The sequence below is a fragment of the Pristiophorus japonicus genome, chromosome 2 (genome assembly GCF_044704955.1).
Source record: "Pristiophorus japonicus isolate sPriJap1 chromosome 2, sPriJap1.hap1, whole genome shotgun sequence".
Lineage (NCBI taxonomy): Eukaryota > Metazoa > Chordata > Chondrichthyes > Pristiophoridae > Pristiophorus > Pristiophorus japonicus.
In genome coordinates, this window is record NC_091978.1 from 38222547 (window position 1) to 38245318 (window position 22772).

General features: G+C 45.7%; 1 protein-coding gene across 2 annotated transcripts in view; it reads left to right on the forward strand.

Moving 5' to 3' along the window:
• The window catches only part of LOC139236929 (fibroblast growth factor receptor-like 1), a 358006-nt gene that overhangs the window by 123318 nt on the left and 211916 nt on the right, over window positions 1-22772 (forward strand). For both annotated transcript variants that reach the window (XM_070866868.1, XM_070866869.1), the window contains exon 3: window positions 8601-8873. In XM_070866868.1, coding sequence (XP_070722969.1) covers window positions 8601-8873 — 273 coding nt within the window. The remainder of the gene's footprint in view (window positions 1-8600; window positions 8874-22772) is intronic.

A 22772-nucleotide genomic window follows, 5' to 3' on the forward strand; every position in this document is an offset into this window, starting at 1 on the left:
AGTCAGACACGACCTTCACTTAACAAATCCTTGATTAATCCATGTCTTTCTAAATGGAGATTTATCCTGTCGTTCAGGATTTTTTCCAATAACTTTTCCACCATTGAGGTTAGGCTGACTGGCCTGTAATTACTCGGTCTATCCAATTCTCCCTTTTTAAACAAAGGGAGTTTGTTAAACATAATGTTTGTTAAACAAACATCAGCAGTCCTCCAGTCCTCTGGTACCACACCTGAAGCCAGAGAGGATTGGAAAATGATGGTCAAAGCCTCTGCTATTTCATTTTTTGCTTCGCTTAACAGCCTGGTATACATTTCATCTGGGCCTGGGGACTTACCCACTTTCAAAGCTGCTAAATCCCTTAATACCTCCTCTCTCACTATGTTTATCTCATCGAATATTTCACATCCCTCCTTCTCGATAGCAGTGTCTGCATCGCCCTCTCTTTTGTGAAAACAGACACAAAGTATTCATTAAGGACCATATCCACATCTTCCACCTCATGGTCTCTAATAGGCCCTACCCTTTTTTTAGTTATCCTCTTGCCCTTACAAGGTCAAGGAATAAAGTGCAAAGTTATAGTGCTAACAGGGCGATGCTCACGGGCAGAGTATCTTGGGAAACCACAGTTTCTTGAAATGTGCCCACTGCAAGTGCTGCCACCTCCATTGGAAGCACCGGATTGCAGAATCACCCTTCCCCAACCTGGCAATAATGATTGATCGCTTTTAAAAAACAAGTTTGATGTGGGTGGGTAAATCACTGTAATGTGTAGTGCTGAGTTATCCAGACCAGGAAGGTCTAGGTTTGATCTCCAGTCTGTGCTGAGTTAGCTGCATTAGGGTGCACGAGATTGATTCCTGAGATGAGGGGGTTAGCCTATGAGGAGGGATTGAGTAAAATTAGTCTATAATCTCAGGAGTTTAGTAGAATGAGAAGTTATATCACAGAAATATACAAGATTCGGAGGGGGATTGGCAGGATAGATGCTGAGAGTTATTTTCGATGGCTAGAGAGTATAGAACTATGGGGCATAGTCTCAGGATAAGGGCTCAGCCATTTAAGACTGAAATGAGAAGGGATTTCTTAACATAGACGGTTGTAAATCTTTGGAATTCTTTACTCCAGGGGGCTGTGGATGCTTAGTCATTGACTGTTTTCAAGGCTGAGTTCGATATATTTTTGGACTGTAGGGGAATCAAGGGATATAGGGATCAGGTGGGAGAGTGGAGTTGAGGTTGAAGATCAGTCATGATCTTTTTGAAATGGTGGAGCAGGCTCAAGGGACCATATGGCCTACTCCTGCTTCTATTTATCATGTTCTTGTGTTGTACAATTAGCCTCTGTATCACTTGGTTATGTGGGCAGAAAATGGCTCAGGTGTTTTTTCAATTTGTTCTTGGGATGTGCATGATAATGGCATGGCTGCATTTATTACATGTTGCTAGTTGCCCTGAGCGGATTAAGAGTCAAGCACTCCTGATTACATTCCAATATCCTTGTGTATATGTGTGTGTGTGTGTGTGTGTGTATGTGTGCGTGTGTGTGTGTATGTTGGCTGAATATGGAATTGGATTTGGTCAAATTACATATAAATTACAACATGGAAACAGATGTGTTAGTGTTCATAGAAACATAGAAACATAGAAAATAGATGCAGGAACAGGCCATTCGGCCCTTCGAGCCTGCACCACCATTCAATATGATCATGGCTGATCATACAACTTCAGTACACCACTCCCGACTTTTCTCCATATCCCTTGATCCCCTGAGCTGTAAGGACCACATCTAACTCCCTCTTGAATATATCCAATGAACTGGACTCAGCAACTTTCTGTGGTAGAGGATTCCACAGGTTCACCACTCTCTGGGTGAAAAAGTTTCTCCTCATCTCGGTCCTATATGGCTTACGCCTTATCCTTAGACTGTGACCCCTGGTTCTGGACTTCCCCAACATCGGGAACATTCTTCCCGCATCTAACCTGTCCCATCCCGTCAGAATTTTATATGTTTCTATGAGATCCCCTCTCATTCTTCTAAATTCCAGTAGGCCTAGTCGATCCAATCTATCTTCATATGTCAGTCCTTCCATCCCGGGAATTAGTCTGGTGAACCTTCGCTGCACTCCCTCAGTAGCAAGAATGTTCTTCCTCAGATTAGGAGACCAAAACTGCATGCAATACTCAAGGTGTGGTCTCACCAAGACCCTGTACAACTGCAGTAAGACCTCCCTGCTCTTACACTCAAATCCTTTCGCTATGAAGACCAGTATGCCATTTGCTTTCTTTACCTTCAGTGACTGATGTACCATGACACTCAGGTCTCATTGCACCTTCCCTTTTACTAATCTGTCGCCATTCAGATAATAATCTGCCTTCCTGTTTTTGCCACCAAAGTGGATAACTTCACACTTATCCACATTATACTGTATCTGCCATGCATTTGCCCATTCACCTAACCTGTCCAAGTCACCCTGCAGCCTCTTAGCATCCTCCTCACAGCTCACACTGCCACCCAGCTTAGTGTCATCTGCAAACTTGGAGATATTACATTCAATTCCTTCGTCCAAATCATTAATGTATATTGTAAATAGCTGGGGTCCCAGTACTGAACCTTGCGGCACTCCACTAGTCACTGCCTGCCATTCTGAAAAGGACCCGTTTATTCCCACTCTTTGCTTCCTGTCTGCCAACCAGTTCTCTATCCACGTCAATACATTGCCCCCGATACCATATGCCTTAATTTTGCACACTAATCTCTTGTATGGGACCTTGTCAAAAGCCTTTTGAAAGTCCAAATACACCACATCCGCTGGTTCTCCCTTGTCCACTCTGCTAGTTACATCCTCAAAAAACTCGAGAAGATTTGTCAAGCATGATTTCCCTTTCATAAATCCATGCTGACTTGGACCGATCCTGTCACTGCTTTCCAAATGTGCTGCTATTATATCTTTAATAATTGATTCCAGCATTTTCCCCACCACCGATGTCAGGCTAACCGGTCTATAATTCCCTGTTTTCTCTCTCCCTCCTTTTTTAAAAAGTGTGGTTACATTAGCTACCCTCCAATCCATAGGAACTGATCCAGAGTCCATGGAATTTTGGAAAATGACCACCAATGCATCCACTATTTCTAGGGCCACTTCCTTAAGTACTCTGGGATGCAGACTATCAGACCCTGGGGATTTACCAGCCTTCAATCCCATCAGTTTCCCTAACACCATTTCCTGACACAAGCAGTAGTTCTCATGCTCTCAGGGACTGAATGGCCTACTCCTGCTCCTATTTCTTATGTTCTGATGTATGCCATGTGCCCCACCTTTTCCAACATCCTATTATTCCCTTTACCTTCAACCACTTGTCCAATCTATTTGTAAATGTTAACATGGTCTGAGCGTCAATCACTGGGCATTCCACAGCCGCACAGCCCTCTGTGTGGAGATGTTTCTCCTGCTCTCTGTCCTAAATCTCTTGCAATTAATCCTTTATCTATGTGCCCTCAATCTCAAGTGCTCTACCACTTGTCCCTCTCGATCTATTCTGCCCCATACCATCATAATTGTAAACACATCTATTAAATCGTCCCTTAATCCCTTCTGTTGTGCTGAAAACCATCCTCCACTGACATAGATTGGTGTCATATGAGATATCTTCTTCTTCTTAGGCGGTCCCTCGTATCGAGGATGACTTGCTTCCAAAAGTCAAAAAGAGATGAGTTCGCAGGTGTTTCAATGAAGGACCTGATATTCCAGGTCCCGAACTACCTATTGAAGGGTGGAAGATGCCTGTGCTTCGATTTTTTTAACATGTGGTGGCCGTTGCACACCAGCCACCACACGGGCTTGACAGAGCTCGGCCTTGGTCCAGTGGCAAGGATTAACCAAGACGACTGGAGACCAACTCTGCTGCACGGGCCTAGATTGCACAAAATATTGCAGTATGGGCTGGCCCGTGCTGCCCCTGGGCCCTCGGCTCTTCTGGGCCTCGAACTCATGCCTCTACTGGGCCCCGATGGGCTGTGCTATGGGCTCTCTTTCTCTCTCTCTCTCCTTCCCTCTCGCCAGCAGTCAGTGATATTAATGAAAACTTGGGCATTTCTACAGTAATTCATTGTTAAATACTCAATTAAAAATTAAGCCTTTTTCGATTAGGTGCAACTGGGGTTTAAGAGTGTATCGAAAAAGGCAAACTTCTCGCCACAGAGATCACACGATCTTTGTGGGTAACTTCCTTTGGATATCTCATGTGATATGAGATATATATGTCTATTGTCATACATAGAAATATAGAAACATAGAAAATAGGTGCAGGAGTAGGCCATTTGGCCCTTCGAGCCTCATACACCATTCAGTAAGATCATGGCTGATCATTCACCTCAGTACCCCTTTCCTGCTTTCTCTCCATACCCCTTGATCCCTTGAGCCGTAAGGGCCTTATCTAACTTCCCCTTGAATATATCCAATGAACTGGCATCAACAACTCTCTGCGGTAGGGAATTCCACAGGTTAACAACTCTCTGAGTGAAGAAGTTTCTCCTCATCTCAGTCCTAAATGGCTTACCCCTTATCCTTAGACTATGTCCCCTGGTTCTGGACTTCCCCAACATCGGAAACATTCTTCCTGCATCTAACCTGTCCAGTCCCGTCAGGATTTTATATGTTTCGATGAGATCCCCTCTCATCCTTCTAAACTCCAGTGAATACAGGCCCAGTCGATCCAGTCTCTCCTCATATGTCAGTCCTGCCATCCCGGGAATCAGTCTGGTGAACCTTCGCTGCACTCCCTCCATAGTAAGAACATCCTTCCTCAGATTAGGAGACCAAAACTGAACACAATATTCCAGATGAGGCCTCACTAAGGCCTTGTACAACTGCAGTAAGATCTCCCTGCTCATATACTCAAATCCCCTAGCTATGAAGGCCAACATACCATTTGCCTTCTTCACCGCCTGCTGAACCTTCATGCCAACTTTCAATGACTGATGAACCATGACACCCAGGTCTCGCTGCACCTCCCCTTTTCCTAATCTGCCACCATTGATACTATTCTGCCTTCGTGTTTTTGCCCCCAAAGTGGATAACCTCACATTTATCCACATTATACTGCATCTGCCACAAGTTTGCCCATTCACCTAACATGTCTAATTCACCCTGCAGCCTTTTAGCATCCTCCTCACAGCTCACACTGCCACCCAGCTTTGTGTCATCTGCAAACTTGGAGATATGACACAATTCCCTCATCAAAATCATTTATGTATATTGTAAAGAGCTGGGGTCCCAGCACTGAGCCCTGCGGTACCCCACTAGTCACTGCCTGTGATTCTGAAAAGGACCCATTTATCCCGACTCTGTGCTTCCTGTCTGCCAACCAGTTCTCTATCCACGTCAGTACATTACCCCCAATACCATGTGCTTTAATTTTGAACACCAATCTCTTGTGTGGGACCTTGTCAAAAGCCTTTTGAAAGTCCAAATACACCACATCCACTGGTTCTCCCTTGTCCACTCTACCAGTTACATCCTCAAAAAATTCTCGAAGATTTGTCAAGCATGAGTTCCCTTTCATAAATCCATGCTGACTTGGGTCGATCCCGTCACTGCTTTCCAAATGTGCTGCTATTTCATCTTTAATAATTGATTCCAACCTTTTCCCCACTACTGATGCCAGGCTAATCGGTCTATAATTACCCGTTTTCTCTCTCCCTTCTTTCTTAAAAAGTGGTGTTACATTAGCTACCCTCCAGTCCATAGGAACCGATCCAGAGTCGATAGGCTGCTGGAAAATGATCACCAATGCATCCACGATTTCTAGGGCTACTTCCTTAAGTACTCTGGGATGCAGACTATCAGGCCCCAGTGTTTTATCGGCCTTCAATCCCATCAAATTCCCTAACACCATTTCCCGCCTAATAAGGATTTCCTTCAGTTCCTCCTTCTCACTAGACCCTCGGTCCCCTAGTATTTCCGGAATGTTATTTGTGTCTTCCTTCGTGAAGACAGAACCAAAGTACTTGTTTAACTGATCCGCCATTTCTTTGTTCCCCATTATAAATTCACCTGAATCTGACTGCAAGGGACCTACATTTGTTTTCACTAGTCTTTTTCATTTCACATATAGAAGCTTTTGCAGTCAGTTTTTATGTTCCCAGCAAGCTTCCTCTCATACCCTATTTTCCGCCTCCTAATTAAACCCTTTGTCCTCCTCTGCTGTATTACAAAATTCCCGCAGTCCTCAGGTTGGCTACTTTTTCTGGCCAATTTATATGTCTCTTTCTTGGATTTAACACTATCCTTAATTTCCCTTGTTAGCCATGGTTGAGCCACCTTCCCCGTTTTATTTTTACTCCAGACAGGGTTGTACAATTGTTGAAGTTCATCCATGTGATCTTTAAATGTTTGCCATTGCCTATCCACCGTCAACCCTTTAAGTATCACTCGCCAGTCTATTCTAGCCAATTCACGTCTCATACCATCAAAGTTACCTTTCCTTAAGTTCAGGACCCTAGTCTCTGAACTAACTATGTCACTCTCCATCTTAATAAAGAATTCAACCATATTATGGTCACTCTTCCCCAAGGGGCCTCACACAACAAGATTGCTAATTAGTCCTTTCTCATTACACATCACCCAGTCTAGGATGGCCAGCCCTCTAGATGGTTCCTCGACATATTGGTTGAGAAAACCATCCCGAATACACTGCAGGAAATCCTCCTGCACCGCATTGCTACAGTTTGGTTAGCCCAATCAATATGTAGATTAAAGTCGCCCATGTTAACTGCTGTACCTTTATTGCACGCATCCCTAATTTCTTGTTTGATGCTGTCCCCAACCTCACTACTATTGTTTGGTGGTCTGTTCACAACTCCCACTAGCGTTTTCTGCCCTTTGGTATTCCGTAGCTCCACCCATACCGATTCCACATCATCCAGGCTCATGTCCTTCCTTACTATTGCATTAATTTCCTCTTTAACCAGCAATGCCACCCAACCTCCTTTTCCTTTATGTCTATTCTTCTGTCTATATATGGCTATCATACTTCAGGCATCATATTCCAAAGTGTTAAAAGTATTCACATGCAGGCAATCAATTCAAGCTGATTTCTTCTGACCTGGAGTCAAACATTTATGAGCACCTGCGAATCAGCAGATTTCCCTCACCCACAGCAATTAATCTCTCACCTCAGGATGTACCTGTTTAAAACGATGTGGCCCCTAAATGGACAGGCTAACTTATACCCACCTGGAACTTAGCAGCAGACTAATACTTCGGGCGTAGGCCGTTCACCTGCTCCATGTGTGGGAAAGGATTCACTTCTTCTTCCAACCTCACTGAGCACAAGCGTAGTCACACTGGAGAGAGACCATTCACCTGCTCCGTGCGTGGGAAGGGATGCACTCAGTTATCCTACCTCACTACACACCAACTTGTTCACACCAATAAGAGACCTTTTAAATATTTTGACTGTGAGAAGAGCTTTAAAAGCAGAAATGAGTCACCAACATATTCACACTGGGGAGAGGCCGTTCATCTGCTCTGAGTGTGAGAAGGGATTCTCTCGTTCATCCCGCCTGCTGAGACACCAGCGAGTTCACAACTGACTGCAGGGGTTGGATTCTGTTGTTAATCACATCCAGGACTGAACCATATTCATTCTTACAATTGGGCTTTGTTTCCCCTACAACTGGGCTGTAGTTTAATTTTATGGATATCTGACAAATAAATTAGCTTTAGTTCAAACACAAAAAAAAAACTTTGGCCGTTACAGGGTATAATGGCCCCTGTCATTATAAAAGAGTGTATTACCTTACTTGCCATGGGAGATCTGCTCATGTCCTTAAGCGAGTGTTTTAAACTGTCATTGAAGGTAAGCATGCAGGTACAGCAGGCAGTAAAGAAAGCAAATGGTTTGCTGGCCTTCATAGCGAGGGGATTTGAGTATAGGAGCAGGGAGGTCTTACTGCAGTTGTACAGGGCCTTGGTGAGACCACACCTCGAATATTGTGTACAGTTTTGGTCTCCTAATCTGAGGAAGGACATTCTTGCTATTGAGAGAGTGCAGTGAAGGTTCACCAGACTGATTCCCGGGATGGAAGGACTGACATATGAAGAAAGACTGGATCGGCTAGGCTTATATTCACTGAAATTTAGAAGAATGAGAGGGGATCTCATAGAAACATATAAAATTCTGATGGGATTGGACAGGTTAGATGCAGGAAGAATGTCCCCCAGGTTGGGGAAGCCCAGAACCAGGGGTCACAGTCTAAGGATAAGGGGTAAGCCATATAGGACCGAGATGAGGAGAAACCTTTTCACCCAGAGAGTGGTGAACCTGTGGAATTCTCTACCACAGAAAGTTGTTGAGGCCAATTTGTTAGATATATTCAAAAGGGAGTTAGATGTGGCCCTTATGGCTAAAGGGATCAAGGGGTATGGAGAGAAAGCAGGAATGAAGTTGCATGATCAGCCTTGATCATATTGAATGACGGTGCAGGCTCGAAGGGCCGAATCGCCTACTCCTATTTTCTATGTTTCTAAAATACAAATTGAAACGTAATAATCTCTCTTGGCCACTAAACTAACTACTCATTGCCTTGATCCTTAGGTCCGCCACAGATTTCTGAAAGGGTGATCAACCGACAGACGGTGAGGTTAGGTCGAACAATCAAGCTGCCATGCCCAGTGGAGGGAGATCCCCCTCCACTGACCATGTGGACAAAAGATGGACGTACCATTCACAGCGGCTGGACACGATTCCGGGTCCTGCGCCAGGGCCTGAAAATCAAAGAAGTGGAAGCTGAAGATGCCGGGACATACATCTGCAAGGCTACTAATGGTTTTGGCAGCATTAACCTCAACTACACCCTCATCGTGATTAGTAAGTACTGAGTAAGACAGGAAGCTGTGTTGTTTTTTGTTCCGCGCCATCGAATTCAGGTGCCCTCTGAGCTCCATTAAACAGGATTGATGCATTACTTTTCCATCTGCATATTCCATATAGGTCGGTTAAACTAAGCTCTATTATCCTGGACTTTGTGGTTGATTGTTTCACAGATGCTAGTCAAAGACAGCGTGGGCTCTATTTATCAATGAGAGCTGTCCGCCTTAAAGTCAGGTTTTGCTGTGTGGCATAAAATGGATATTCTTCATTTAGGACTCAAAAAACCAAGTACAAGTTAGACCAATAAACCTGTACAAAGTTCTGCATCATTGAGTTACCATTTCCATTAGTGTGAGAAGGAATGGTCGAATATAGCTCACTAAATGAAGAAGTCATGCCCTAGATTTATAAATTGTAAAATTTTTTATTTTATTCTTCTTTCTCTCAGTTTTTTGTGATTCGGCTTTTTCTAGCCAAGCGATTCAGGAACTTACTCAAGTAGTCTCCATTTGCCCACGGCAGAGTACACATTCTCTCCCCTCTGGGACACACCTCACATGCAACAGCCAAGGCTTGTACTCCTGGAGTTTAACTAACTAAAGCTGTCAGGCTATCAGTACAGAGCGCTCCGTTGTTCCCCGTAGGGGACGAAATCCGCACTGTGACTCCAGGAGGAGATCCTCAGCCACAGGGAGAAGGCGGTTGAGGAGAACTCTCGCGACAACCTTCCCAGACCTTTGACACTGTTGTCCGTGAGGACTTATGGAGCGTCCTCCTCCATTTTGGATGCCCCCGAAAGTTTGTCAACATTCTTTGCCTGCTCCACGACAACATGCAGGCCGTGATCCTTACCAGCGGATCCATTACAGACCCATTCCACGTCCGGACGGGGGTCAAACAAGGCTGCGTCATTGCTCCAAACCTCTTCTCAATCTTCCTCGCTGCCATGCTCCACCTCACAGTCAACAAACTCCCCGCTGGAGTGGAACTAATCTACAGAACCAGTGGGAAGCTGTTTAACCTATGTCGCCTCCAGGCCAGGTCCAAGATCACCCCAACCTCTGTCGTTGAGCAGCAGTACCCGGACGACGCCTGCGTCTGCGCACACTCTGAGGCTGTACTCCAGGATATAGTCGATGAAAGCTTGGGCCTTGCACTTAACATCTATAAGACAAAGGTCTTCCACCAGCCTGTCCTCGCCACACAGCACTGCCCCCCCGGTCATCAAGATTCACGGTGCAGCCCTCAACAACGTGGACCATTTCCCATACCTCGGGAGCCACTTGTCAACAAAGGCAGACATTGATGCAGTGATTCAATACCACCTCCAGTGCACCAGTGCAGCCTTCGACCGCCTGAGGAAAAGAGTGTTCGAAGACCAGGCCCTCAAACTTACCACCAAGCTCATGGTCTACAGGGCTGTAGTAATACCTGCCCTCCTATATGGATCAGAGGCATGGACAATGTACAGAAGACACATCAAGTCACTGGAGATATATCACCAACAATGTCTCCGCAAGATCCTGCAAATCCCCTGGGAGGACAGATGCATCAACATCAGTGTCCTCGACCAGGCTAACATCCCCAGCATTGAAGCACTGACCACACTCGATCAGCTTCGCTGGGCAGGCCACTTAGTCCACATGCCAGACACGAGACTCCCTAAACAATTGATGTATGCAGAGCTCCTTCATGGCAAACGAGCCAAAGGTGGACAGCGGAAACGTTACACCCTCAAAGCCTCCCTGGTGAAGGGCGACATCGCCACTGACACCTGGGAGACCCGGGCCGAAGACCGCCCGAGATGGAGAAAATGCATCCAGGACAGCGATGAGCTCTTCGAATCTCAACGCTGCGAGCGCGAAGAGGTCAGGCGCAGGCAGTGGAAGGAGTGTGCGTCAAATCAGTCCCAACCCCCCTTCCCCCGACGAATATCTGTCCCACCTGTGACAGGGTCTGTGGCTCTCATGTTGGACTGTTCAGTCGCTAAAGAACTCACTTTAGGAGTGGAAGCAAGTCTTCCTTGATTCCTAGGGACTGCCTATGAATGAATGACAGAGTGCTAATAAGCTTCCTACTACTGGTCCAGTTAGGATCATCTTACCTGTTAGGCCATTGGCTTGCTTAGCCTGTTTGTTCAAAAGACTCTACCTGCTGTGACCGATGTAAACAAATCACACTTGGAGCCTGATAGCTATGTAGTTAGTTTGCCAAGCATATTTATGGCCCTTCAGGATTATGGTTCGAGCGAGATTTCCAGACTGCTTATAAAAAAATATAAACAGCTGATCATATTTATAACTCCCCCGATTTTAACGCTGCTGGGCCCTGTTAGTCCCAGCATAGATTTTTTGAATCAACTTAACAAATCTAAAAATTATTGCCTTCTGTCGGGAAGGATCCAACTTCCCACTTTCATGCACCTGTGTAGCCCATGATGAGCTTTTTGCTACTGGTGGCGGAACTGGTTCAAACGATATAGCAATGGGACAACACAAGCCCTTGAACCAATTCTCCTGCTTGGCCCCTAGGGAATCCCATTCCTCAAGTGCAAAGGTCAGGAAAAAGATGCTTTTAGAAACATAGAAACTTAGAAATATACAGCGCAGAAAATGGCCATTTCGGCTCATCGTGTCCGCACTGACCGACAAAGAGCCACACGGCCCTCAGTCAGCAGCCCTGAAGGTTACATATAAACCTATGAACAATGACGGAAAGGTAAAGAGCATCCGGCTCAACCAGTCCGCCCCACACAATTGCGATACCCCTTGCATCGCAACATTTTACACTTCACCCCAACCGGAGCCATGCGATCTCCTGGGAGAGGCAAAGAAACAGATTAAAACCCAGGCCAATTGGGGAAAAAAATCTGGGAAAATTCCTCTCCGACCCATCCAGGCAATCGAAACTAGTCCAAGAGATCACTCTGGCTGTATTCGATTCCCTGAAGTACTTACCGTCGTATCTGCGCCAGCCAACAAGAGGTTATCCAGTCTAATCCCACTTACCAGCTCCAGGCCCGTAACCCTGCAGGTTACAGCACTTCATGTGCCCATCCAAGCAACTTTTAAATGTGATGAAGGTTTCTGCATCAACCATCCTTCTAGGCAGTAAGTTCCAGACCCCACAACCCTCTGCGTGAAGAAGCTTCCCCTCAAATCACCTCTAAACCTTCCACCAACCACTTTAAAACTATGCCCCCTTGTAATTCACCCCTCCACCAAGGGAAATAGACACTCGCTATCCACTATATCCAGGCCCCTCAAAATTTTATACATATCAATGAGGTCTCCTCTCAGCCTCCTCTGTTACAAGGAGAACATACCCAGCCTATCCAATCTGTCTTCATAGCTAAGATTATCCATTCCAGGCAGCATCCTCATTAGTCTGATCTGCACCCTCTCCAGTGCAACCACGTCCTTCCTAAAATATGGCGACCAGAACTGCACGCATTATTCCAGCTGTGGCCTAACCAGAGTATCATATAATTTAAGCATAAACTCCCTGCTCTTGTATTCTATGCTTCGGCCAATAAAGGCAAGCATTCCGTATACCTTCTTAACCACCTTACAATCATTAAGGAGGTGGTATTCAGTAAGATAATGGGACTAAAGTCAGATAAATCCCCTGGACCTGATGGCTTGCATCCTCGGGTCTTAAGAGAAGTAGCGGCAGGGATTGTGGATGCATTCATTGTAATTTACCAAAATTCTGTAGATTTTGGGGAGGTCCCAGCAGATTGGAAAACTGCAAATGTAATGCCCCTATTTAAAAAAGGAGGCAGACAAAAAACAGGAAACGAAAGACCAGTTAGCCTAACATCTCGGTTGGGAAAATGTTGGAGTCCATTATTAAAGAAGCAGTAGCAGAACATTTGGAAAAGCAAATTTCGGTCAGGCAGAGTCAGCATGGATTTATGAAGGGGAAGTCATATTTGACAAATTTGCTGGAGCTCTTTGAGGCTGTAACGAACAGGGTGGATAAAGGGGAACCAGTGGATGTGATGTACTTGGACTTCCAGAAGGCATTTGACAAGGTGCCACATAAAAGGTGACTGCACAAGATAAAGGTTCACGGGGTTGGGAGTAATATATTAGCATGGATAGAGGATTGGCTAACTAACAGAGAACAGAGAGTCGGGATAAATGGTTCATTCTCTGGTTGGAAACCAGTAACTAGTGGGGTGCTGCAGGGATCAGTGCTGGGACACCAACTATTTACAATCTATATTAATGACTTGGAAGAAAGGACTGAGTGTAATGTAGCCAAGTTTGCTGATGATACAAAGACGGGAGGAAAAGCAATGTGTGAGTAGGACACAAAAAATCTGCAAAAGGACATAGACAGGCAAAGTGAATGGGCAAAAATTTGGCAGATGGAGTATAATGTTGAAAAGTGTGAGGTCATTCTCTTTGGCAGAACAAAATCAAGAGCAAGTTATTATTTAAATGGAGAAAGATTGCAAAGTGCCACAGTACAGCGAGTCCTGGGGGTACTTGTGCATGAAACACAAAAGGATAGTATGCAGGTACAGCAAGTGATCAGGAAGGCCAATGGTATCTTGGCCTTTATTGCAAAGGGGACGGAGTATAAAAGCAGGGAAGTTTTACTACAGCTCTACAAGATATTGGTGAGGCCACATCTGGAATACTGCAGTTTTGGTTTCTATATTTACGGTAGTATATACTTGCTTTGAGGCAGTTCAGAGAAGGTTCACTAGGTTGATTCCGGAGATGAGGGGTTTGATTTATGAGGAAATATTGAGTAGATTGGGACTCTACTCATTGGAATTCAGAAGAGTGAGAGGTGATCTTATCGAAACGTATAAGATTATGAGGGGACTTGACAGGGTGCATACAGAGAGGAGTTTCCACTGATGGGGGAGACTAGAACGAGAGGGCATGATCTTAGAATAAGGGGCGGCCCATTTAAAACAGAGATGAGGAGAAATTTCCTCTCTGAGGGTTGTAAATCTGTGGAATTCGCTGCCTCAGAGAGCTGTGGAAGCTGGGACATTGAATAAATTTACATAGACATAGAAACATAGAAATAGGTGTAGGAGTAGGCCATTCGGCCCTTCAAGCCTGCACCACCATTCAATAAGATCATGGCTGATCATTCACCTCAGTACCCCTTTCCTGCTTTCTCTCCATACCCCTTGATCCCTTTAGCCATAAGGGCCATATCTAACCCCCGCTTGAATATATCCAATGAACTGGCATCAACAACTCTCTGCGGTAGGGAATTCCACAGGTTAACAATGAGAGCTCCCCTCTCATTCTTCTAAACTCCAGTGAATACAGGCCCAGTTGATCCAGTCTCTCCTCATATGTCAGTCCTGCCAGCCCAGGGATCAGTCTGTTGAACCTTCGCTGCACTCCCTCAATAGCAAGAACGTCCTTCCTCAGATTAGGAGACCAAAACTGAACACAATATTCCAGGTGAGGCCTCACTAAGGCTCTGTACAACTGCAGTAAGTCCTCCCTGCTCCTATACTCAAATCCCCCAGCTATGAAGGGCAACATACCATTTGCCTTCTTCACCACCTGCTGAACCTGCATGCCAACTTTCAATGACTGATGAACCATGACACCCAGGTCTCGCTGCACCGCCCCTTTCGCTAATCTGCCGCCATTGAGATAATATTTTGCCTTCCTGTTTTTGCCACCAAAGTGGATAACCTCACATTTATCCACATTATACTGTGTTTGCCCACTCACCTAACCTGTCCAGGTCACCCTGCAGCCTTTTAGCGTCGTCCTCACAGCTCACACTGCCACCCAGCTTAGTGTCATCTGCAAACTTGGAGATATTACACTCAATTCCCTCATCCAAATCATTAATATATATTGTAAATAGCTGGGGTCCCAGCACTGAGCCCTGCGGTACCCCACAAGTCACTGCCTGCCATTCTGAAAAGGACCCGTTTATCCCGACTCTCTGCTTCCTGTCTGCCAACCAGTTCTCTATCCACATCAGTACATTACCCCCAATACCATGTGCTTTAACTTTGCACACCAATCTCTTGTGTGGAACCTTGTCAAAAGCCTTTTGAAAGTCCAAATACACCACATCCACTGGTTCTTGTCCACTCTACCAGTTACATCCTCAAAGAATTCTCGAAGATTTGTCAAGTAGGATTTCCCTTTCATAAATCCATGCTGACTTGGGCCGATCCCGTCACTGCTTTCCAAATGCGCTGCTATTTCATCTTTAATGATTGATTCCAACCCTTTCCCCACTACTGATGTCAGGCTAACCGGTCTATAATTACACGTTTTCTCTCTCCCTCCTTTCTTAAAAAGTGGTGTTATATTAGCTACCCTCCAGTCCATAGGAACCGATCCAGAGTCGATAGGCTGTTGGAAAATGATCACCAATGCATCCACGATTTCTCGGGCTACTTCCTGAAGTACTCTGGGCTGCAGACTATCAGGCCCCGGTGTTTTATCGGCCTTCAATCCCATCAATTTCCCTAACACCATTTCCCGCCTAATAAGGATTTCCTTCAGTTCCTCCTTCTCACTAGACCCTCGGTCCCCTAGTATTTCCGGAAGGTTATTTGTGTCTTCCTTTGTGGAGACAGAACCAAAGTATTTGTTTAACTGGTCTGCCATTTCTTTGTTCCCCATTTTAAATTCACCTGAATCTGACTGCAAGGGACCTACGTTTGTTCTCACTAATCTTTTTCTCTTCACATATCTATAAAAGCTTTTGCAGTCAGTTTTTATGTTCCCAGCAAGCTTCCTCTCATACTCTATTTTCCCCCTCCTAATTAAACCCTTTGTCCTCCTCGGCTGTATTACAAAATTCTCCCAGTCCTCAGGTTTGCTGCTTTTTCTGGCCAATTTATATGCCTCTTCCTTGGATTTAACACTATCCTTAATTTCCCTTTTTAGCCATGGTTGAGCCACCTTCCCCGTTTTATTTTTACTCTCGACAGAGATGTACAATTGTTGAAGTTCATTCATATGATCTTTAAATGTTGCCATTGCCTATCCACTGTCAACGCTTTAAGTATCACTCGCCAGTCAATTCTAGCCAATTCACGTCTCATACCATCGCAGTTACCTTTCCTTAAGTTCAGGACCCTAGTCTCTAAATTAACTGTGTCGCTCTCCATCTTAATAAAGAATTCTACCATATTATGGTCACTCTTCCCCAAGGGGCCTCGCACAACAACATTTCTAATTAGTCCTTTCTCATTACACATCACCCAGTCGAGGATGGCCAGCCCTCTAGTTGGTTCCTCAACATATTGGTCTAGAAAACCATCCCTAATACACTCCAGGAAATCCTCCTCCACCACATTGCTACCAGTTTGGTTAGCCCAATCAATATGTCGATTAAAGTCGCCCATGATAACTGCTGTACCTTTATTGCACGCATCCCGAATTTCTTGTTTGATGCTGTCCCCAACCTCACTACTACTGTTTGGCGGTCTGTGCACAACTCCCACTAGCGTTTTCTGCCCTTTGGTATTCCGTAGCTCCACCCATACCGATTCCACATCATCCAAGCTAATGTCCTTCCTTACTATTGCATGAATTTCCTTTTTAACCAGCAATGCCACCCCACCTCCTTTTCCTTTCTGTCTATCCTTCCTAAATGTTGAATACCCCTGGATGTTGAGTTCCCAGCCTTCATCACCCTGGAGCCATGTCTCCGTGATGCCAATTACATCATATCCGTTAACTGCTATCTGCGCAGTTAATTCGTACACCTTTTTCCGAATACTCCCACATTGAGGCACAGAGCTTTCAGGCTTGTCTTTTTAACACACTTTGCCCCTTTAGAATTTTTCTGTAATGTGGCCCTTTTTGCTTTTTGCCTTGGGTTTCTCTGCCCTCCACTTTTACTTTTCTTATTTCTATCTTTTGCTTCTGTCCCCATCTACTTCCCTCTGTCTCCCTGCATAGGTTCCCATCCCCCTGCCATATTAGTTTAACTCCTCCCCAACAGCACTAGCAAACACTCCCTCTCGGACATTGGTTCCGGTCCTGCCTAGGTGCAGACCGTCCAGTTTGTACTGGTCCCACCTCCCCCAGAACCGGTTCCAATGTCCCAGGAATTTGAATCCCTCCTTTCTGCACCACTGCTCAAGCCACGTATTCATCTGAGCTATCCTACGATTCCTACTCTGACTAGCACGTGGCATTGGTAGCAATCCTGAGATTACTACTTTTGAGGTCCTACTTTTTAATATAGCTCCTAGCTCCCTAAATTCATCTTGTAGGACCTCATCCCATTTTTTACCTATATCATTGGTACCTATATGCACCATGACAACTGGCTAACCCTCCCTCTTCAAAATATCCTGCACCCACTCCGAGACATCCTTGAACCTTGCACCAGGGAGGCAACATACCACACAGTTCTCGGTGCCTGGCCTGTGGCGGATGGTATAGTTATACGCTGATAACGCGAGTGCCCACCTGTGTATGCGGGCTGAGGCATTAGTATTTATCCCCTTGTTTTCAGTGAACAAGGATATGAGGGGCTTGTGATCGGTTTCCAGCTCAAATTGGAGGCCAAACATGTACTGATGCATTTTCTTTACCCCGAACACACACGCTAATACCTCTTTCTCAATCATGCTGTAGGCCCTCTCGGCCTTAGACAAGCTCCTGGAGGCATAGGCGACAGGTTGCAACTTCCCCGCAACGTTAGCTTGTTGTAATACACACCCGACTCCGTACGACGACGCATCACATTCTAGCACAAGTCTTTTACACGGGTTATACAATACAAGCAGCTTATTGGAGCATAAAATGTTTCTGGCTTTCTCAAAAGGAATTACTTGTTTTTTTCTCCATACCCAGTTCTCACTTTTACGCAATAACACATGTAGGGGCTCTAAGAGGGTGCTTAACCCCGGTAGGAAGTTACCAAAATAGTTGAGGAGTCCCAGGAACGACCACAGCTCCGTGACGTTCTGTGGCTTGGGCTCGTTCCTGATAGCTTCTGTCTTGGCATCTGTGGGCCGAATGCCGTCCGCCGCGATCTTTCTCCCCAAAAACTCCACTTCTGCTGCCATGAAGACGCATTTCGACCTCTTCAGCTGCAGCCCTACGCAATCCAGTTGCTGGAGGACTTCCTCCAGATTTTGTAGGTGCTCGACGGTGTCCCGACCCGTGACCAATATGTCGTCCTGAAAAACCACCGCGCGTGGTACCGACTTGAGTAGGCTCTCCAAGTTTCTCTGGAAGATCACTGCAGCCGACCGAATTCCACATGGGCATCTGTTGTAGATGAACAGTCCCTTGTGCAACGTTAGCTTGTTGTAATACACACCCGACTCCGTACGACGACGCATCACATTCTAGCACAAGAGTGGGAGAGCAATAGTGATTGGGGATTCAATGGTGAGGGGAATAGATAGGCGTTTCTGCGGCCGCAACCGAGATTCCAGGATGGTATGTTGCCTCCCTGGTGCAAGGGTTAGGGATGTCTCGGAGCGGGTGCAGGACATTCTAAAAAGGGAGGGAGAACAGCCAGTTGTCGTGGTGCACATTGGTACCAACGACATAGGTAAAAAAAGGGATGAGGTCCTACGAAATGAATTTAAGGAGCTAGGAGCTAAATTAAAAAGTAGGACCTCAAAAGTAGTAATCTCAGGATTGCTACCAGTGCCACGTGATAGTCAGAGTAGGAATCGCAGGATAGCGCAGATGAATACGTGGCTTGAGCAGTGGTGCAGCAGGGAGGGATTCAAATTCCTGGGGCATTGGAACCGGTTCTGGGGGAGGTGGGACCAGTACAAACCGGACGGTCTGCACCTGGGCAGGACCAGAACCAATATCCTAGGGGGAGTGTTTGCTAGTGCTGTTGGGGAGGATTTAAACTAATATGGCAGGGGGATGGGAACCAATGCAGGGAGACAGAGGGAAACAAAAAGGAGGCAAAAGCAAAAGACAGAAAGGAGATGAGGAAAAGTGGAGGGCAGAGAAACCCAAGGCAAAGAACAAAAAGGGCCACTGTACAGCAAAATTCTAAAAGGACAAAGGGTGTTAAAAAAACAAGCCTGAAGGCTTTGTGTCTTAATGCAAGGAGTATCCGCAATAAGGTGGATGAATTAACTGTGCAAATAGATGTTAACAAATATGATGTGATTGGGATTACGGAGACGTGGCTCCAGGATGATCAGGGCTGGGAACTCAACATCCAGGGGTATTCAACATTCAGGAAAGATAGAATAAAAGGAAAAGGAGGTGGGGTAGCATTGCTGGTTAAGGAGCAAATTAAGGCAATAGTTCGGAAGGACATTAGATTGGATGATGTGGAATCTATATGGGTAGAGCTGCAGAATACCAAAGGGCAAAAAACGTTAGTGGGAGTTGTGTACAGACCTCCAAACAGTAGTAATGATGTTGGGGAGGGCATCAAACATGAAATTAGGGGTGCGTGCAATAAAGGTGCAGCAGTTCTAATGGGTGACTTTAATATGCACATAGATTGGGTTAACCAAACTGGAAGCAATACGGTGGAGGAGGATTTCCTGGAGTGCATAAGGGATGGTTTTTTAGATGAATATGTCGAGGAACCAACTAGGGGGGAGGCCATCTTAGACTGGGTGTTGTGTAATGAGAGAGGATTAATTAGCAATCTCGTTGTGCGAGGCCCCTTGGGGAAGAGTGACCATAATATGGTGGAATTCTGCATTAGGATGGAGAATGAAACAGTTAATTCAGAGACCATGGTCCAGAACTTAAAGAAGGGTAACTTTGAAGGTATGAGGCGTGAATTGGCTAGGATAGATTGGCGAATGATACTGAAGGGGTTGACTGTGGTTGGGCAGTGGCAGACATTTAGAGACCGCATGGATGAACTACAACAATTGTACATTCCTGTCTGGCGTAAAAATAAAAAAGGGAAGGTGGCTCAACCGTGGCTATCAAGGGAAATCAGGGATAGCATTAAAGCCAAGGAAGTGGCATACAAATTGGCCAGAAATAGCAGCGAACCCGGGGACTGGGAGAAATTTAGAACTCAGCAGAGGAGGACAAAGGGTTTGATTAGGGCATGGAAAATGGAGTACGAGAAGAAGCTTGCAGGGAACATTAAGACGGATTGCAAAAGTTTCTATAGATATGTAAAGAGAAAAAGGTTAGTAAAGACAAACGTAGGTCCCCTGCAGTCAGAATCAGGGGAAGTCATAACGGGGAACAAAGAAATGGCGGACCAATTGAACAAGTACTTTGGTTCGGTATTCACTGAGGAGGACACAAACAACCTTCCGGATATAAAAGGGGTCGGAGGGTCTAGTAAGGAGGAGGAACTGAGGGAAATCCTTATTAGTCGGGAAATTGTGTTGGGGAAATTGATGGGATTGAAGGCCGATAAATCCCCAGGGCCTGATGGACGGCATCCCAGAGTACTTAAGGAGGTGGCCTTGGAAATAGTGGATGCATTGACAGTCATTTTCCAACATTCCATTGACTCTGGATCAGTTCCTATGGAGTGGAGGTTAGCCAATGTAACCCCATTTTTTAAAAAAGGAGGGAGAGAGAAAACAGGGAATTATAGACCGGTCAGCCTGACATCGGTAGTGGGTAAAATGATGGAATCAATGATTAAGGATGTCATAGCAGTGCATTTGGAAAGAGGTAATATGATAGGTCCAAGTCAGCATGGATTTGTGAAAGGGAAATCATGCTTGACAAATCTTCTGGAATTTTTTGAGGATGTTTCCAGTAGAGTGGACAAGGGAGAACCAGTTGATGTGGTATATTTGGACTTTCAGAAGGCTTTCGACAAGGTCCCACACAAGAGATTAATGTGCAAAGTTAAAGCACATGGGATTGGGGGTAGTGTGCTGACATGGATTGAGAACTGGTTGTCAGACAGGAAGCAAAGAGTAGGAGTAAATGGGGACTTTTCAGAATGGCAGGCAGTGACTAGTGGGGTACCGCAAGGTTCTGTGCTGGGGCCCCAGCTGTTTACACTGTACATTAATGATTTAGACGAGGGGATTAAATTTAGTATCTCCAAATTTGCGGATGACACTAAGTTGGGTGGCAGTGTGAGCTGCGAGGAGGATGCTATGAGGCTGCAGAGCGACTTGGATAGGTTAGGTGAGTGGGCAAATGCATGGCAGATGAAGTATAATGTGGATAAATGTGAGGTTATCCACTTTGGTGGTAAAAACAGAGAGACAGACTATTATCTGAATGGTGACAGATTAGGAAAAGTGGAGGTGCAGCGAGACCTGGGTGTCATGGTACATTAGTCATTGAAGGTTGGCAAGCAGGTACAGCAGGCAGTTAAGAAAGCAAATGGCATGTTGGCCTTCATAGCGAGGGGATTTGAGTACAGGGGCAGGGATGTGTTGCTACAATTGTACAGGGCCTTGGTGAGGCCACACCTGGAGTATTGTGTACAGTTTTGGTCTCCTAACCTGAGGAAGGACATTCTTGCTATTGAGGGAGTGCAGCGAAGGTTCACCAGACTGATTCCCGGGATGGCGGGACTGACCTATCAAGAAAGACTGGATCAACTGGGCTTGTATTCACTGGAGTTCAGAAGAATGAGAGGGGACGTTTAAAATTCTGACGGGGTTAGACAGGTTAGATGCAGGAAGAATTTTCCCAATGTTGGGGAAGTCCAGAACCAGGGGACACAGTCTAAGGATAAGGGGGAAGCCATTTAGGACCAAGATGAGGAGGAATTTCTTCACCCAGAGAGTGGTGAACCTGTGGAATTCTCTACCACAGAAAGTTGTTGAGGCCAATTCACTAAATATATTCAAAAAGGAGTTAGATGAAGTCCTTACTACTAGGGAAATCAAGGGGTATGGTGAGAAAGCAGGAATGGGGTACTGAAGTTGCATGTTCAGCCATGAACTCATTGAATGGCGGTGCAGGCTAGAAGGGCCGAATGGCCTACTCCTGCACCTATTTTCTATGTTTCTATGCATGTTGATGCAGGTGAGGCCCTTCGAAGACTCCTCCAGCTCTTGCGTCATGTAGGCCGAAGTCAGGTCGAGCTTGGTGAACGTCTTGCCTCCTGCCAGCGTTTCAAATAGGTCGTCTGCCCTTGGTAGCGGGTATTGGTCTTGTAGCGAGAAACGATTATTAGTTACTTTATAATCGCCGCAAATGCTGACCGTGCCATCGCTTTTGGAACAATCGAGCTAGCCCACTCGCTGAATTCCACTGGGGAGATGATGTCCTCGTGTTGCAGCCTGTCCAGCTCGATTTCCACTCTCTCCCTCATCCTGTGAGGTACCGCTCGCGCCTTGTGTTGAATGGGTCATGCCTCTGGGACCAAGTGGATCCGCACCTTCGTCCTGGAAAAAGTTTCCAATGCCTGGCTCAAAAAAGGAAGGAAATTTGTTAAGAACCTGGGTAAATGAGACCTGATCGACAAGTGATAGTGCTCGGATTTCATCCCAGTTCCAGCGGATTTTGCCCAGCCAGTTCCTTCCAAGCAGTGTGGGGCCATCGCCCGGCACAATCCAGAGTGGCAGTTCATACACTGTGCCCTCGTAGGTGATCTTGACCATGGCACTGCCCAGGACAGTGATGAGCTCTTTGGTGTGGATGGGGCTCAGGGCTGGTCTGAATGCCTTGTTGCACCACAGTCTCTCAAACATCTTTTTACTCATGATGGATTGGCTAGCGCAGTGTCCAGTTCCATGACTACGGGTAAGCCATTCAATTTTACATTTCGCATTATAGGTGGACATTTCATCGAAAATGTGTGCACCCCGTGTACTTCAGCATCTGCCTCCTCTTTCTGAGGCTCGAAATTGCTTTGATCCACCATGGACCGATCTTCCTCTGCCACACGGTGGTTAGCAGGTTTTGCAGAGCTTGCATCTCATCTGCAAGCTTGTTGGAGATGCCCCATTGTTCCTCAGCCCTTGCAAACATATCCTTTGAAGCGGCATGAATA